The sequence below is a fragment of the Fukomys damarensis genome, unplaced genomic scaffold (genome assembly GCF_012274545.1).
Source record: "Fukomys damarensis isolate Sample0158 unplaced genomic scaffold, DMR_v1.0_HiC HiC_scaffold_5, whole genome shotgun sequence".
Lineage (NCBI taxonomy): Eukaryota > Metazoa > Chordata > Mammalia > Rodentia > Bathyergidae > Fukomys > Fukomys damarensis.
In genome coordinates this window covers 15,665,363-15,682,314 of record NW_022900917.1, presented here as the reverse complement: position 1 = coordinate 15,682,314, position 16,952 = coordinate 15,665,363, and the positions used below count along the sequence as shown (strand labels likewise).

The 16,952-nt window shown below is 36.5% G+C and overlaps 1 protein-coding gene and 1 non-coding gene across 2 annotated transcripts in view; both read right to left on the bottom strand.

Moving 5' to 3' along the window:
- Nucleotides 1-9,718: 9,718 nt before the first annotated feature.
- Rgs22 (regulator of G protein signaling 22) overlaps nucleotides 9,719-16,952 on the bottom strand; it is a gene marked incomplete at its 5' end in the record, with an annotated part of 111,222 nt that continues 103,988 nt past the window's right edge. The window contains 4 exons of the mRNA XM_010619664.2: nucleotides 9,719-9,862; nucleotides 10,300-10,393; nucleotides 10,969-11,067; nucleotides 14,168-14,326. Of these exons, the coding sequence (XP_010617966.1) occupies nucleotides 9,783-9,862; nucleotides 10,300-10,393; nucleotides 10,969-11,067; nucleotides 14,168-14,326 (432 nt within the window). The remainder of the gene's footprint in view (nucleotides 9,863-10,299; nucleotides 10,394-10,968; nucleotides 11,068-14,167; nucleotides 14,327-16,952) is intronic.
- LOC117285028 lies at nucleotides 15,720-15,826 on the bottom strand. Its single transcript, XR_004516043.1, has one exon. It is a non-coding gene; the product is annotated as a U6 spliceosomal RNA (small nuclear RNA).

Genomic DNA, 16,952 nt, shown 5'->3' with positions numbered 1-16,952 from the left:
TTTTATTGAAAAAAAATCTAGTTAGAAAAAAGTAGATATCCTATTTCTGTTGCATTGAAAGGTTTGAGCTTCATGATTAATAGTATTGGCAACAGATAACAGTAAAAATGATCCTCCTTAAATGCATTTTGATTAAATGCATGTAGCATCTCATGTAAGTTGCATTTTGCTGTGTTCAATATGGTGCTAGACATGGGTGGAAAAACAGCAGTTATTTTTCCAAGCAAAAGGCATGAGATCGCTAAAATCCTCAGCCTCCACAACAGAATTAATTAGTGTATTCACTAACCAAAGCTGTAAGATTTGTAAATGAAATCCTAGAAGGGGCATCAAGCTAGAACAGGATATGGAAGCCAAATGTAAAACATGAACCAATAAAAGAAAAAAGCTAAACTAGCTAGAAGTCTAAGTTTAGTCTTTGAAGTCAGTTCAAGTCCTACATGCTTTAATTCTGATGTAATCTTAAGATGGTGGGTACAAACAAGAACCCAAAAACAGCTTTTGTAACTTTTGGACCAACTGCACATAAATCAGTTTGTTGATGGCTATCGTGGTTACACAGTGGTCTTTGCTGAATTTCATCTGAATTAAAAGAGTCATCTGCCTTAGGTTGAGATATAACGGTGAAGGCTTCCCAGCAAAGCCATCCCCCCACATTAATATAAGATTTTACACAGTGTGTCACACAGTGTTGATTTCTCAAATTGTCTCAGCAACAGTCATACATGAGGTCTTGCACACAAGCACATTCTTCCTGTATGACAGTGTGTTTCTTCTTGTTTGTCCTGTCATTTGCCTCATTTCACATTCTAGCTAATGAGATGCTGGCTTTTCTGTGTACAAGAATATTTTTCTGAGAAGAGACAATTCTCTTGGATTTGAAAAAATTATATTTCTGTCAGGATGGGAATTTCAAACACATATGGCACAAAAGATCCCTGGTCATCCTAGTTTTAACCGACAAAAAATTTCAATTAAAAGCACACAAATAAAGCACCATGTACTAAGTTTGTTCATCTTTTGTGATAATCCTTAAAATGAAATAGTACACAAAAACAAAAAAATTCACTGATTCTTAAAATAATGTTTTAAATCTTCAGATAAAAGAATGTTATCACTATTAAAAAGTTTTTCATATGAGCCAAAGAAATTACTGTTTTGTTTTTTTTTCCTGTTGAGATAGGGACTTGCTATAGTTCAGGTTGGCCTTGAACATACAGTGATTCTCCTGCCTCAGCCTCCCAAAAAGAGTAATAAGTAAGAGAAGCCAACAAAGAACTACTGTATAATTACATGAGAATAGAATATGCCTCCTATAGTGCAGCATGACCCATGGCAGTATTATTGTGTTTCAAATCTGGAAAATAGCCCACAGAACAAGAAAACATAGTCATTGCCATGATTTTCTCATAGGTCTTACAACATTCTACCCTTGTTAATTATTGAATATTTAATTAATTATGCAAACAAAAAGTCCAAAAGTAAGTACTATAGCAGATATACCAGCTGTGATAAATACTATAGTGAATACTTAATTTAAAAAATAACTACAGTAAAAGACACAGTGCTATCAATTCACCTCAAAATTCTCCCCCTTGGTTTGAACACACTTATCCCATTGTTCTTGTCACTTTTTGTAGTTCTGCAAGTCTCCTTTCATGCCTTTAATTGCACAGTCGTGGCTGCCTCAATGTCCTGAATCAATTCAAAACATTTACCTTTCATGGTCATTTTGACTTTGGGGAAAAGATACAGGTGCCAAAAGATACTGGTGCCAGACACAGTGAATAACATGGAAGAAGACACTAAGAAACGTTTTTATAGACTGCATTTCTGTTGGATGGTACTCGCAGCAGCATTTACTGCATTTTTGGTCACACCTTCTAAAGACACCCAAGAAAGAGGACTTCTGGAACTGCTTCAGAATGAATGGAATTGGAATACGTTTTGATTTGTGATTCCTTTAAAAAGTTTTTTAAGAAGCCTAAAGTGATTCACGTGATAACTTGCCCAGTTTTATTATTTCTGGGAAAGTCATTTACTGAACTTCTTACTCAGCCATCCTAGAAGTCCCGCCCTACTCAATAGTTCAGTGATTTTTAAAATCTTCATATTTGGTATGTTATGTATATGTCTTATAGCATCTCTCTCCCTCTCTCTCTCTCTGAAAAATCCCACAGACGTGATGATGATGCCAAAGAAGAGATGTGTAACCATGTTGAGGCTGGGAAAGAAAGCCACTAGTGGACCAGCAACTTTGACATTTGTAATGTAGAAAGCTGATGACACGACATTGAAACAGCCGAGCACAGACATGTTATGATTACAGTTTGAAAAAGGGAGGTTGGGCTGCACGTAGTAGTCACAATTCATCTTCTGGACAGAAAATGTGAAGATGTCTCATTAGATCTTGTTTCTTTCTATTCCATGGAGACACTCCTTGGTCCCTAGTCTCTGGGACCCTTGGCCTCAGACTTCTAGGAAATTTTTCCTCATCTGTTACCCCCTAGTCTCCTTCCGATGTTAGCATTGGCCAGTGGGCCTCTTTGGAGGCTGTGCAAATATCAATAGCCTGCTTTTTGATGATACAAATTTAGGGGCCTAGTCATTGTTTTAGAAATTAAAACAATTACAGTACATTCTTTTTGTGCCAATTTTGTGTTTGTTTTTTGTTGTTGTTGTTTGTTTGTTTTTTTGGTAGCGGGGATCGAACTTGGGTCCTTGTGCTTGCGAGCCAGGCGGCAGAACCACTGAGCCAAATCCCTGGCCAGTTTTGTGGTTTTGCTGAGAAAACAATTCCATCAAAATTTTAGTAAGCTATTTACTACCAGTCAGTTCCATGTCAAAAACCTCTTTTGGCCGTAATACTTAATGCTGCCAACTCTCTTACTTTGCTATTCACTTCTGTGCTTAGCACATTTCTGTTAAACTCATCTGAACCAATTGGCTAGAATAAAACAGCAACACCTCTCCACTGACCTTTGTTATAGGGCTTTCACTGTCCAGATGAAAAGTTAGTGAAACTCTTCTGAAAAAAGGTAATGAACAAAAGTGCTGTGGTAGTAGGCACAGTCAGAGCTGACTTTCCCAATTTTGAAGATCTAAATTATTAGATTTTTATATCAATTTTAATTACAAGCCAATGTCAAAGAATGTATTTCCCTTTGCTTTCATTTATATTTTGGTTAATCTTGCCTAATATATTTCCCATGGTACTTTGCTAAAAGCAACAAGGAGCAACAAATGCACAAACATACATCAACATTGTTTTAAACCTCGTTTTACACAGCTACAGGGAAAGTAGGCACATGGTCTGCTTTACAAATTATCAGAAGTAACAGTTTTATCAAACATTTTTGCCTGCAATTATGTATTTCCCTGATGTCCACTGCTTTATCAATGATACATATTTTAGGTTTTTATCATAAGGCACAGGCTAAGCTTCTGTAACAAAAGGGCTTGAGGGTGACGTAATTCCAAAAAGACAGAGATTTGTTTTTGTCTCAGGTAACAGTGCAGAGTGAGGAAGGTCTCCTCCATGAAGCTAGGCAGAGAACTACGCTCCGTAAGCCCTTTGCTGTTCCATCTACATGGGGAAAGCTTGCACCAGTGCCACAACCATGATCCATTTTACAGGATAGGAAAAGAGAGAAAATGGTTGGTAAGTATTTTCATTTTTAAAACACTTGAATAAATAGTGCTCTCTTCTATTCATATCTCAACTTGAACTGGGTCAGACAGTCACATCTATTTGGGAGGTAGACTGGGAAATGACAGTTAATTCCATCCAGTTAGGTAGCCTCAGGAACAGTTAAAGCTTGGGATTCCATTACTAAAAAAGATAAGAGAGGTTAAGTGTTGGGAAACAGTAGTCTTTGTTGTATGGGAAAAGAGGGAGATCACCAATAAATTTCAACATGTACTGTGGAAATTTTTACTAGGACTTAAAGTAATAACAATAAAAAAATTGCTAAAATATTAACTATTTTCAAGTCAGGCAGCAGCCTAAGTATTTAGCTCTTGAAAAGAAAATAACATAGATGTTGAATTTTTCTTTTTATCTTTTGATTTAAAGTTCTAATTCAAGGGCTGGGATATAGCTCAGCAGCACAGCACCTGCCTGGCAAGGGTGAGGCCCTGAGTTCTTCAATTCCCAGTACAAAAAAAATAAAAAATAAAAAAATAAAAGTTCTAATTCAAAATGGAGAAATAATTTCTTATTAAGGAACAGACCAAAATTTTATAGATAGTTGCACATTAAACTCATAAACTCAATTATTGGAGTTAAAAAGAGAACTCTAAGTTCTTTATACAAAGAGGTTAAATAAATGGTCCAAAATCAGAAAGGCAGCAATAGATCTTCAGAATTAGAATCAAATTCTACCAAATCATTGGAGATATATAACTATATATCTGTAAAGATATATAACTCTCTCTATATATATATATAAAACTCTTGCAAGCTTGAAACACCACTAAGCTAAATCCCTGGCCCAGATATATATCAACTGATATATTTTTTGAGGCAGAAATTTTGGTGTAATGTTAAGGAGAGTGTTCAAAGTAAAGAATAAAATGGAATTACAGATTATATATTATAAATTATATGATAAATGATATATATTTAATAATTTGGATTACTTCACTATTTATTTCAAAATACATTTATTCATCATAAATAATGCAAAAAAAGAATGAGCTCAATTTTCTCATGTTTTGAAAGGTATAAGTTAACACGGTATACATAGAACTATGTTTTAAGAGAACTCATAAAATCAAGAAGCACATCAGGATGCAAATACAGAGCACAATTAGAATTTATTTTAGGCATTTATTTCTATATACCCAACTCAGATTTGAGAACATCTAAAAGATTACTTTAAATATAGTATATGCTTCACTAAATATAAGTAAAGATTTAAATTGTATTAATTCAACAAATATTATGCTTACAATTAGGTAAAAGGGCAGAAATTATTCAAGTGGACGTGATACAAATACTAACTAAAACAAATGGGTTACACTGACTAGAAGATCCTGTTGGTTGTACCGTGGAAGTGAGGGTATGATACTTTAAAAAAGTATATACTATAAAATTAGAATTTAAAGCTTCCATTGTAATCAGAGATATCAAAAAACAAACAAACAAGGAGTTCTAAAGTGTAAAGCAGCTAGTATAATGTGAAAAATAAATTTTGTGGTTCTAGTAGATAAAGTGAGCAGAGGCCAAGGGCACTGTTACAATTCCCAGAACAAATAATTATCTGGCCAAAAATGTCAATAGTTCTGAGGCTGAGAAACCTGAGCCCAAAGTGATTTAATTTAAAACATTAATTTCTTTTCTTATGATGCATAGTTGTATTTTTGTAGACATTAGAAAACCAAGATTTACACTTTACATAAAGCTGCTATATTACTACATATTTGTAAAAAATTATTAATGGCAATTTTTGTAAATGATATTAACCTTGTTTAGATAAAGAATGGTTTCTATCTTCTAGGAATTTTTTTTTTTTTTTTTTGTACCAGGGATCAAACTTGGAACCTTACACTTGTGAGGCAGGTGGCAGAACCACTGAGCTAAATTCCCAGCCCTGTTCTAGGAATTTTATAGTGCAGATATTTTCTTCATTTTTTCAAAAAATATTTAATGGGTATCCACTTTTTAGATGTAAGGTGCTAGAATGAAGAGTCAGCAGTTATGTTGGGGTACACAAGCACATAAATTAAATGACAATCATTGTGATATGCTATTATAAATGAATGGAATCCAGTGGAAGGATGGAGTGATCACTTCTATAGCTGTTTGGGGGATCCGGAGTAAGAAAAAAATAATAAAACAGCTTTCTAGAGGGAAAACCTGAATGCTTGTATCAGAAGATAGGAGGGCTGGATGTGCATGTCACACTTAGTAAGTGATTTCTACTTTACCAACAGCAAGTTTATCAATGCTTAGACAGGGAATATCATGTTGGCATTTTAGAAAAATCACTCACAGATGAAAAGTGGCGAAGCAAGAGAAAGAGATACTAATTAGGGTCCAGATCCAAAGTGAGAAGGATCTGGAATAGTGTAATAATCCAATAATAGAAAGGAAGGAGGAAGAGAAGAATTAAAAGGATGTTAAGAAGAACCAGCATAACCACAGCCAACACAACACTTTCTGGGCACACTAATTTAAGGATGTTCCTTCTAGTGGCAAGGATTGGGATGAGCTCATGTTAGATGACTTGAGGGTAGATAAAAAATGAATGCATAAATATTTATAATATAGAAATCACCACAGACTATGTGTAACACAATACATACAAACTTTTAATTAATAAATTAATTTTTCTTAAACTTATCTTAAACACAAAACTGACTGCAGAATACTTTAAAATACAGACGTTAAGTTTCAGTCTTACAAGAAAGAGCATGCAAGTCATCACAATCATCCTTACACCAAGACAAAGCTGACCTAACTGAAAATCAATCATTTTACTTGGATCCGTCAAGGAATTATGGTCACGGGGGACACTCCCACCCCTAAAACTGAAGAGACAGGCAGATAAGAGAATCACAGCTTACCAGAAACAGAAAACTGCAGCTGAACCCAGCGTGTGTGTGTGTGTGTGTGTGTGTGTGTGTTTTGCAGACAGGGTCTTGCTGTGTAGGTCAGGCTGATCTTGAATTTACCACATAGCCTAGACTGGCCTCAAACTCTCAACAATCCTCCCGCCTCGGCTTTCCAAGTGCTGGGATTATAGGTGTGCATCACAGCACCTGGCTTCTCCCATGTCTTTTTGAACTTTATCTTTAGGATTTCTACTATGCATTCTTGTAAAAGCCAAAGGAAAATCTGCTTCTGGTAGTGGGGAGGAGTAAAGCAGCTGTTCTGAAATATAGCCAGTGTTCTGTTTTTCTTCATGGAGCCTGTCCTCCAGGGAAACCGAACAGAGGGTTTACCAAAGCCCACGCAACCTGGGGGAAGGGAAATACCCAACTCAGGCTCACTGAAACATTGAGACCTAATGATAGAACCAGAAAACACATCCCCACCACCACTTAGGATAAACTTCAGAAACTTCCAGCCTCCAGGAAAACTCCAAAACACAGAAAACAAAAAAGAGCATAGAGGAAACTTCAGGCTCTAACAGCACAGTGAGTTAGTTCAGCCTGACGGTTAGCCATATATAACAAAAAACGTCACACTAGAAGCCAGTTTCCTCTACCTGATATAGCTTGTCTTATTTTAGACTAAAATGTCAAGGTGTGTGAAAAAGCCAGAACCACAGTCTGATGAGACACCAGGCATCAGAACCAGACTCAGAGATGGCACAGAAGCTGACATCAGACTAGAAATTTAAAATGATTATGATTCATGTGATTAAAATTCTAATAAAAATGGACAACATGCAAGAACACATGAGTAATGTAAGCAAAGAAAAAATTCCCAGAGAAAATGAAATCATAAAAGGTCATCAGTAGATTAGATGCAGCTGAGCAAAGAATCAGTGCACTTGAAAAGAAAATAGAAACTTCCAAAACTGAAAAGAGAAAAAAAGAATTAAAAAAACAAGAATATCCAAGAACTGTGGTTCAATAACCTGAGGTGTTAATACATGTGAAGAAATGCCAGAAGTAAAAGAAAAAAGGAAACAGAATATTTGAAGTAATAATGACAAAACTGTCCAAAATTGACACACACACGCCATAGATTCAGGACAGACATCGTGCATTTACTGAGCAGGATAAATACACACAAATGTACATCTAGTTATACAGTATTCAGACTGTAGAGCATTAGAAGCCAGGGGGAGCCAGGAGCGGTGGTGGTGACTTAGGCCTGCAGTATCAGCACTGAGGGAGGCTAAGGCAAGAGGGTCTTGAATTCAAGTTTTATTTGGCAACTTAGTAAAGATCTTTCTCAGAATAAAAAGTAAAATGGATTGGGGATGTAGTTTAGCGGCAAAGCATGTCTGGATTCAATCCTCAGGACCTGGCTGGGGTAGAGGGAAGCAAGAATATAGAGGAGCAAAGATAAAAATTACATTTGACCTTAGAAATCATGTAGGCAGGAGGAGAGTGAAGTACTTTAAATGTTGCAAGAAAAAGCCACTAACCTAGACTTCTTCACTGAGTGAAGTTATCCATCAAAAGGAAAGGCAAACAGAAATTGAACAGCTATGTCTGCAGTAGACCTACCTTGCAAGAAATGTTAAAAGAAGTTCTTCAGAGAGAAGAAAAATCAGATCAGAAACTCAGGCCTATAAAAAGTAACGAGGAACATTAGAGGAGGAGTAGATGAATATAAATATTTTATTCTTCATATTCTTCATTGATTTAACAGATAATTTTCCAAAGTAGTGTGCATTGGTGGTATAACAGTGAGCACAGTGGCCTCCAAAAAAAAAAAAAATAACAGCAACAATGTATTTGGTAATTAGAACTTCTGGGTCAGTGAAATGAATAGGAATATTCTGTTTTAAGGTACGTGCATTACCCATGAAGAGCTGTAGTGTTATATGAAAGGGGAATTTTATTCATTGTAATATATATGCAGACCCTGGGCAATCACTAAGAAAATCTGAAAAAGAAGTATAGTTGATATGTAAGAGAGGAAAGAAAATAGAATCACATAAAATACTGAGTTAAAACCAGAGAAGGCAGAACAAAAGTGGAAGAAAAGAAAATTCATGGCCACTGAAGATTAGGAATCCCTTGGAGGTACAAGAAACCACAGAGTTTCTGTGATTTTTTAAATTTTAAGTGTTCAGAAAACACTGTTTTAGGGGAAAGATGATCTTTGAAGTATATCTCCTGAGGCTTTCCCATTTAAAACGTCTAACTTCTTAGAGAATTTGGAAAGTGGCTTCAACTCTAAAAACATCTCCTAGAATGTTATGACTGTTGTTCATTCTGGTAATTTGAGCCCTAGTCCTCACAGCTCTTGAATCATGAGGCACATAGATGAGCCCCTGGTCATTCCTCACAGATTTCCCTTTCCCTCCAGGATCAGGTGTAGCAAGGCCTAAGTCTAGGTTCTCTTTGCCACAAGAGAACAAGAGAGGGCTTTGACCTCTTGGTGCACTTTTCTTACTCCCTGTTTATCTCAGAGTGGTTGCTGCATCTCCTGCTTCAGAATCCCCTGGGTATCTGCAAAGGATGAGATTCCTCGGTCCTGCTCAAGAACTACTGAGTTGGACACTTGAGCAGTGGGCCTAGGAACCTGCATCTCTATCTAATGTCTCATATGAGTCTTATGTGCCCTACAGTGTGAGAACCACTACTTTATTATCATTCCTTATAGCTGGAGATGGATGGGAAAGGCTCCTCCCTCTTCTTTTTGGGTCAGTTTATTGCTAGGAATATTCATGCCTCCTAATCAGCTGCTGAATATCTGCTAACCAAATACTTTTGAAGTAAATGCTCAAGGAATATTTGTTGAAAGATGACCTGATAAGCATAATATGCTTCTTTAGGGATGTGATAAGCAAAATATTTTGATTCTTCTTACTTAAAGAGTAGGCATTTTACTCTAAGGTTTAAAAAAGTTAAAATCGTGTACAGAATAGCTGTAACCTTGAAATACTGAAGCAAAACAAGCCAAACTTTATTTAGGTGTTATGTTTGCTCCGATGCAGACCATCAAAATTGGTTACTTGACCTTCTCCTGTTGGTTAAATTTAACTTAAAGAATTCCTGCAAAGAAAAAAATAAATGGATGAAAAACACAAGTATTTATAGAAAACGTAAATCCCAAACAACAGTGACAAAAACTTACTCTGGGTTGTCATAGATCAAAAAAGTGATGTCCTAAATGTGGGGCACTGTGAGAGTGGCCCGCGTGGTGGGAGCACTTGCAGAAGGGGGGAAGTGTCTGGAGCAGACCAGCAGAAAAACAAAGAATCAGGCTGAGAACATAGGCCTACTCATCAAACCGCCCCCGAGAATCAGAAAATTAAGGATCCTGGGAAACCAAGTAGCTAAATCTGCGAGATAAAAGAGAAGAGGAAGGGGAATTTGAACTAGCTTCTAGAGAATCTGTGTTGGAAGTCAGGTATAACGGCACAGGCCTATAATCCTAGCATTTGGGAGGTTGAGGCAGAAGGATCTCTTTTTTGAAGTCTGGCTCAATTATGTCTTTGAAGAAAAATTTTTTGAGCCAGACTTCAAAAAAATGTGTAAAAGATGGTGTACCTGCACAAAAGCGAGAGAAATAAGAAAAACACTGAAACAATCATTGGCAAAGTTCCTTAAAATTAATCTGTGATAGAAGATAACTAAGTAACTCTGTAAACAAAAAGCAAAAATTACCTTTAAGCAACTTTCTTTCCAGTTCCTCCTGGATTTTAAGAAGAATTCTTTCCTGTTCTAAGGCTTCTATGTACTTTGAGTAGCACCAGGTTGGCTGGAAAAATAATTTTTAAAGTTGAGTCTCGAAATTTTTGCCTTTGAAAGTATGTAGTGTGATCAAAATATATGGTGAATGTTTAAGTAAAACATTTTATTACAGTAAAAGAAACACTGTCATTACTGCCCGTCAAAATCCTCCCTTTTGGTTCAAACGCATTTATCCCATTGCTCTCTCCACTTTCTGAAGCAGTTCTGGAGTCCTCTTGTACGCCTTTAGGCAGTGTGACCAAAAAACAAGATGAATGCTGCTGCCTAGTGTCATCCGACAGAAAGTAACAGCCTCACCCTGTGTCCTCTCTCACCTTATCCAATGGGTCTGGTACCACGAGACTTCTAGCTCCTCCCCACAGTCAAAATGAATACGAAATGTTTTGAAACATAAATGTTTTAAATTGATTCAAGATGTTCTCTGAAGGCTCAAGGACATTCCATTTGAACCCTTCCTAGCATTATAAGTTTAGCCCCGTTTTCGAACAAACACGCCTCTGGTCCTGCCCAGTGACCCAGTTACTGTTTCCACGACTCCGCACTCAGCAGAGGAAGGGAGCCCTGAGACGGCTTGCTGCTTACCTGTGGGCCATATGCTTGCAGGCCTAGCAGGGATTCACTGGTTAAAGCAGGCGTTTTTGTAGTAGACCCTGTAGTACTTGCATATTGTTTGAGTCCAACCTGTAATTATATTAAATTAAATTATTGAGAAAAAGTATATTGCTATGGTAATATCAGTTAAGAAGTCATAACATCACATAAAAAAGTTTCATGGTGAATGCTACATTTGAGATTTCACCAAGTGACTGTCCCTTTGATCTCTAATTTTATTTCATACTAGTATAAAAATATTTAAAAACAAATGAGCTAAATGAAGCTGAATGTAAAAAATCACTCCCAAATTTTATTTGTTTTTTTGGTACTGGGGATGGAACTCAGGACCTTGCACTTGTGAAGTGGTGGAACCACTGAGCTAAATCCCCGGCCCACTCCCAGATTGTAGCATATAAAAAAATCTATAAACATTCTCATAAACATCGGTCTAGACTTCTTACTAAAGAAAAAGCACAATCATGATCTCTAAATTTTAGTATTTCCTTTTTTATTGAATAAATTTTTTTTATTTTGAAGAAAAAAAAAAGGGGGGGGGATCAAACTCAGGACCTTGCGCTTGCCAGGCAGGAGCTGTGCCGCTGAGCTACATCCCAGCCCTTATTTAATAAATTTTATGCAAATGGAACCAAACTATATGTGCTCTTTTTAATGGAAAGTATGAGGTGAAAACGTTGTTATATGAAGAAATACAGAACTAGAATGCAAGCTGGGCCTTGGTAATATTTACCATAATATGTTTATTTGTAGCAAGTGTCTGTCACAGACGACACACTCAAATATTTGGTGAGGGATGAAATGAATATATTACATCACCATTTTCAACAGCTGTATGGTCTGAGTTGTTGAATGATACAGTGAATAAACTATACCATCATTTTCAACATGAGTGTGGATATGCCACAGATAATGCCTCCTACTAGAAATTTAAGTAATTTCCAACTCTGTACTAAGTGGTGCTATACATATACATTGGGTACATTTTTATGATTCTCTTCTTTAGAATAAGTTTCTAGATGTATGTTTGCTGATTTAAAAAGAATGGGCATTTTAAACAATACATGCCCAACTGCTCTCAAAAAGTACCATTTAGACTTTCTCTAATAATGTACAAAATGGCTTGTTTTTCCTCATACCAACACTGGATATTGCCAGTATTTTCTTTGTTGTCAGTATTCGTGCCTTTGGTTACTGGTGAAGTTGAACATCTTTTAATGCTTTTACTCATTCGTCCTTCTTTTATGAATGGCCTGTTAAATGATCGTTGCCCAAACTTCTTTTAAGAATATTTACTTTTCTCTGATTTATTTTCATAACTTACATCATACATATTTCCCAATGTATCTTATAACCTGGTTTATTTTTGCCATTTTAAAGTTTAAAATTTTAACTTAGTTAAATCACGGTGATCATCTGTTAATGAATTTGAATCTGTTCATTTCAACTACTTTATATTAAACTAGACATTAAACTAGGTGAAACTTTTCCATGAGTTTCTCTTTGTCCTGCCATAACTTTCTTCAGGCTATGCACATTAATTTTTTATAGAAATAAAAATTAAAGATATATTTGATATTATTTCTTCCATAGTAAGGACAATTACTGCTACACTATTGTAATTAACATTTACTTTATGACATACCCTGTGCTTTATTAATCCTACTCTATAAGTTATATTGATATCTTCATTTTACTGAAAAAAATGAACTTTGACTAAGATAACAGACCTAATAAATTGGTAAGGCTGGGATTCGAAGCCAGGCAGTCTAACTTTAAATACTTTTCTACCTATTGTGTTATAGCTGTCTCAAATGATCAAATAATACCTTACAATTATATGGTAGAATTGCTCAGAGTCTCTTATATACATCAGACCATGACAATTAATCCACTGTGAATCATGAAAGAGTAATACTACTACCACTAGTTCACAGAGGCTCACAGAATTAAAAGTCATGCCCATCATTACCTAGGGAAACCTATGCTTTGCAAAGTAACAGAGTTTTTTCAAAGCATGTTTATATTACAGCCGGGCGTGGTGATGCACGCCTGTAATCCCAGCACTCTGGAGGCTGAGGAAGGAGGATTGCTGTGAGTTTGAGACCAACCTGGGCTACATAGTGAGTTCCAGTTCAGTCTCAACTACATAGTGAGACCCTGTCTCAAAAAACCAAAAAAAAGCATGTTTATGTTACAAAAAAATCATGTTTGGGGCTGGGGATTTAACTCAGTGGTACTGTGCCTGCTTTGTAAGCACAAGGTCCCTGGTACCAAAACAAATCATGTTTCCTATATTCATTTTTCTATACTCATCCTTTCATTTCATGTTACAAAAAAAAAATAGGTTTCCTATATTCATTTACTCATCCACCTTTGTTGACTATAAAAATTTGAGGCAAGTCGGGTGTGGTGGCGCACGCCTATAATCCTAGCACTTGGGAGGCTGAGGCAGGAGAAACACTTGAGCCCTAGAAATCTGAGAAGAGCCTAGGCAACATAGTAAGATTCATCTGGGGGTGGGTATGCAAAATGTGAAATCTATAGGATTAGTCTTCAGAAGGGTTGCTTTTCAATTGTCAATATTTTGTACCTAACCCTTTTAGTTGTTACTAGTCAACAGATATGAGGTCAATTAAAGGCATTTTTCATTTCCATAACCAAGTACAAAATGTATGACAGAAACATCTGGGATTTTTCTGGAGAAATGGAGGCAGGTTAGCCTGTGACTTATACTTACAAATTTCATGATGTTTCATTTTGTAATTTTAATGCTGAAAATGCTGGTACAAATTATTCATTCATTCATTTCTTGATTTTAACCAATACACAACAGTTAGCAATTGAGCATGTCTTGGATGCTAGTATAAGTGCTTATGAAACATGGATAAATAAGACAGATACTATCTTTGAAGATCTCCATCAGCAGAGACAACAGATGCACAATTACAGGACAGTAAAAGTGTGATTTATGAAAAAAAGGAATATAGCTGCAACAGATACTGCTTGTGTGGCCTAGGACAGTCAAGTCATCACACAGAAGAGATGATACGTGAAGGCTGAAAGGCCACTAAATTTGTATTCTGTAACTTCTCTGTATAGTTCCTGGCCCAATTTCTTCTATAAGTTCATACGTATAATGTGATTAAATCCAAAATGAGTATTATCTTACCTTTCCAATTTTTTCATCATCTATGACTGACAATTTCTTTTTCTGCTTATTGTACTCTTGTCTTCTCTCTAAAACACTCATAATTTTTTCATCAGTCAAATTCCTCCTAAACTCACAAAACTGCGGCCAAAATTTAAACAGAACCCCAAAAATTGTCATCTGTGTAAAAAACAAAGCATGTCTCAGGTTACAATTTTATACAAATGTACTGATTTAAACTCTAATTCAGCATAATAATGGATTAAGTATTCTATCTTTAATACACACCATGTTTCCTCCAACTTATTGTCTCCAGACTTCTAGTGTAGTTCAGCTCAGCACATGCTTATCATCAATGTTTTTTTATTACCAATGAAAAGACTTTCTTTAAAAAGAAAAACATACACCAAATACTTAAAAGTCACTTTATTCTTTGTTTCCCTAACCAATTGATTGTATTAATAAAGAGTCCATTAGGTCTTTTTTAAATAAGAAATTTATGTTTTCTTTTAAAACCTATACTAGTTGATCTGCCCCATACTCTGCTGTTTTATGCAAGTATTCCAAGTATTCAGTTCACCAAGGGAGACTCCCCCACCCCTTTTTCTTTCTTTTAGAGAAAGGAAATACCATTTTGCCTCTGGAAAAGCTCTTAAACAAAGCTGCAGATCTAAGAATAAATCTCGAGTAACTTTTAAATGATATAATCTCTCTTTTATGCGAGAGCAAGAAAAGTAACATTTAAAAAGCCAAATGATATCCTAGGCAAATGCTTTCTATGAGGACACTTTACATTAAGTGATTAATTGTGATATTTATAGAGATAAGAATAGTTGCTCTAATTCCTATGCCAAGTTTTTCCATTAGTTCCAGAGGTATACATTACTTTCAAGAAGGTAGGACTTGCCACTTCAAATCAAGCCCAACATCTTATGACTAGGAATAGCCTTTACCTAATGCCCTGAAAAAAGCTAAACCATCCCATTAGGCTCAAAGTCAACTGTTAAGGGAAAAAGAGGAAAAGTTTTAAAAACAAAAGCTGCAGTGATCAGCAGAGTCCTGAACTGGCATAGTTCATTACTCCTCTTCCAAATACGAATGTTATTAGTAATTCTAAAGTTATTTACTCTTTGTAAGACACAGTTTCATCACTGACTCCTACAGCCTCTTGACAGTGTGACGGTAAAGTCCAATGGCACTTTATTTGATGAATCAAGCTTTTAAGAAATTTTCATGTACATGTACCTGCCATTCATTTAATTACATAAATGCCCCTTTCTCATGTTAAGGGATCACAGTAGTTATCACGAACTTCGTAAGCTTAACTACCACTACTCCTCTCTTTTCCAAATATTGGCTCTCCTCAGTTCTGTTTCCAAAATCCAAGCCATCTCCAGGTCTCAAATCTAGGCACGCATTACAGGTGGAAGGCTTAACCCTCATCTGAAATTACCCAGTTAGGATACAAAGTTTCGATGGAAGGTATAAAAATGTTACATTTCCAAAAGATGCGATTGAGATTTTAGGTTAATATCTGTCATTAATAAATTTGTACCTTTAGAACTTTTTTTTTTTTAATATGGAACACTTCACGAATTTGCGTGTCATCCTTGCGCAGGGGTCATGCTAATCTTCTCTGTATCGTTCCAATTTTAGTATATGTGCTGCCAAAGCGAGCACTGTACCTTTAGAACTTTAAAAGACAGCCACATTGTGGGCAAAAAACATTTTAATAAATATAGAACTACTTTGCTTACTGTCAGCAGACGAGGGATGGTTTCAGTTTGAGTAAATGGACCAGTAAAAGCTTGGCTGAGCGACGGAACTTTAAAGACTACATGAACAATAATGCTAAAATAGCAAATTTTCATTTACTATTCAGCTCTTTTGCCCAACTTTGCTCTCCTTTTCAATGTTGGCCATGACAAAATCTCCTTTCATGTGATCCAAGAGCCCACTCTGTGCCACATAGCTGGGCCACAAAGACAAATAGAAAACATGCCCTAAATTTCAAAAGCTTATAACCTAAAAAGGAAGTCAGACACAGGGACATACCATTTTAGATGGTGTTATGACAGGGACTTAGGAGGGAGAGATTAAGCTCAGGAGGGAAGACAGTAAGGGCCACTTCAGCAAGACTCGGGAGCCATGGCAGGGAGATGGGGGAGATGTAGCTGGGCAGGTCTGTAGAAATCAGGACTTCACTTGAGGGCAGTGGAGGGCAAATGGAACATTTTAAGCACAGAAGTGATGTGATCAGATACATATTTTGAAAAAGATTGCTCTGGTTGCAGTTAAGCTGAATGAACTGGAGAGAGCCCAGAGGCAGGGAGTTCTGGCAACTGATGGGAGTCCAGTTGTAGATCTGAAGTGAGGTAGTGAAGCGGAATGCATGACAGATAACACGGGGACAGATGCATACGTCTGAAGGGCTGTTTAGGAAGAACGAAGTCGAGGAATGACATAACAGTGATGACCTTGAACAGCCCGGTAGAAAGGGATGCCATTCTCTAACTACCCTCAGCAAAATAGGAAGAATAAAAGGTTCAGAGGAATCAAGCCCCCAAATAGTTTCTGTATTTTCCGATGCTCTAAAGTCCATATCTGTGATTCCATTTTAGAAAATCAGGTAGACCTTATTGGTTAGAAGCCACCAATAAACCTCAATGGCTGCAATCCCTGAAGAAAGTGGCACAACCAACCAATGTCAGCAGCTCCAGACATCTACCAGTCGGATGCAGGCTCTCTGGACAGATGGGCAAGTCCTGGCCTGGTTTATCAGCACCGTTAGGCAAGGCTAAATTCT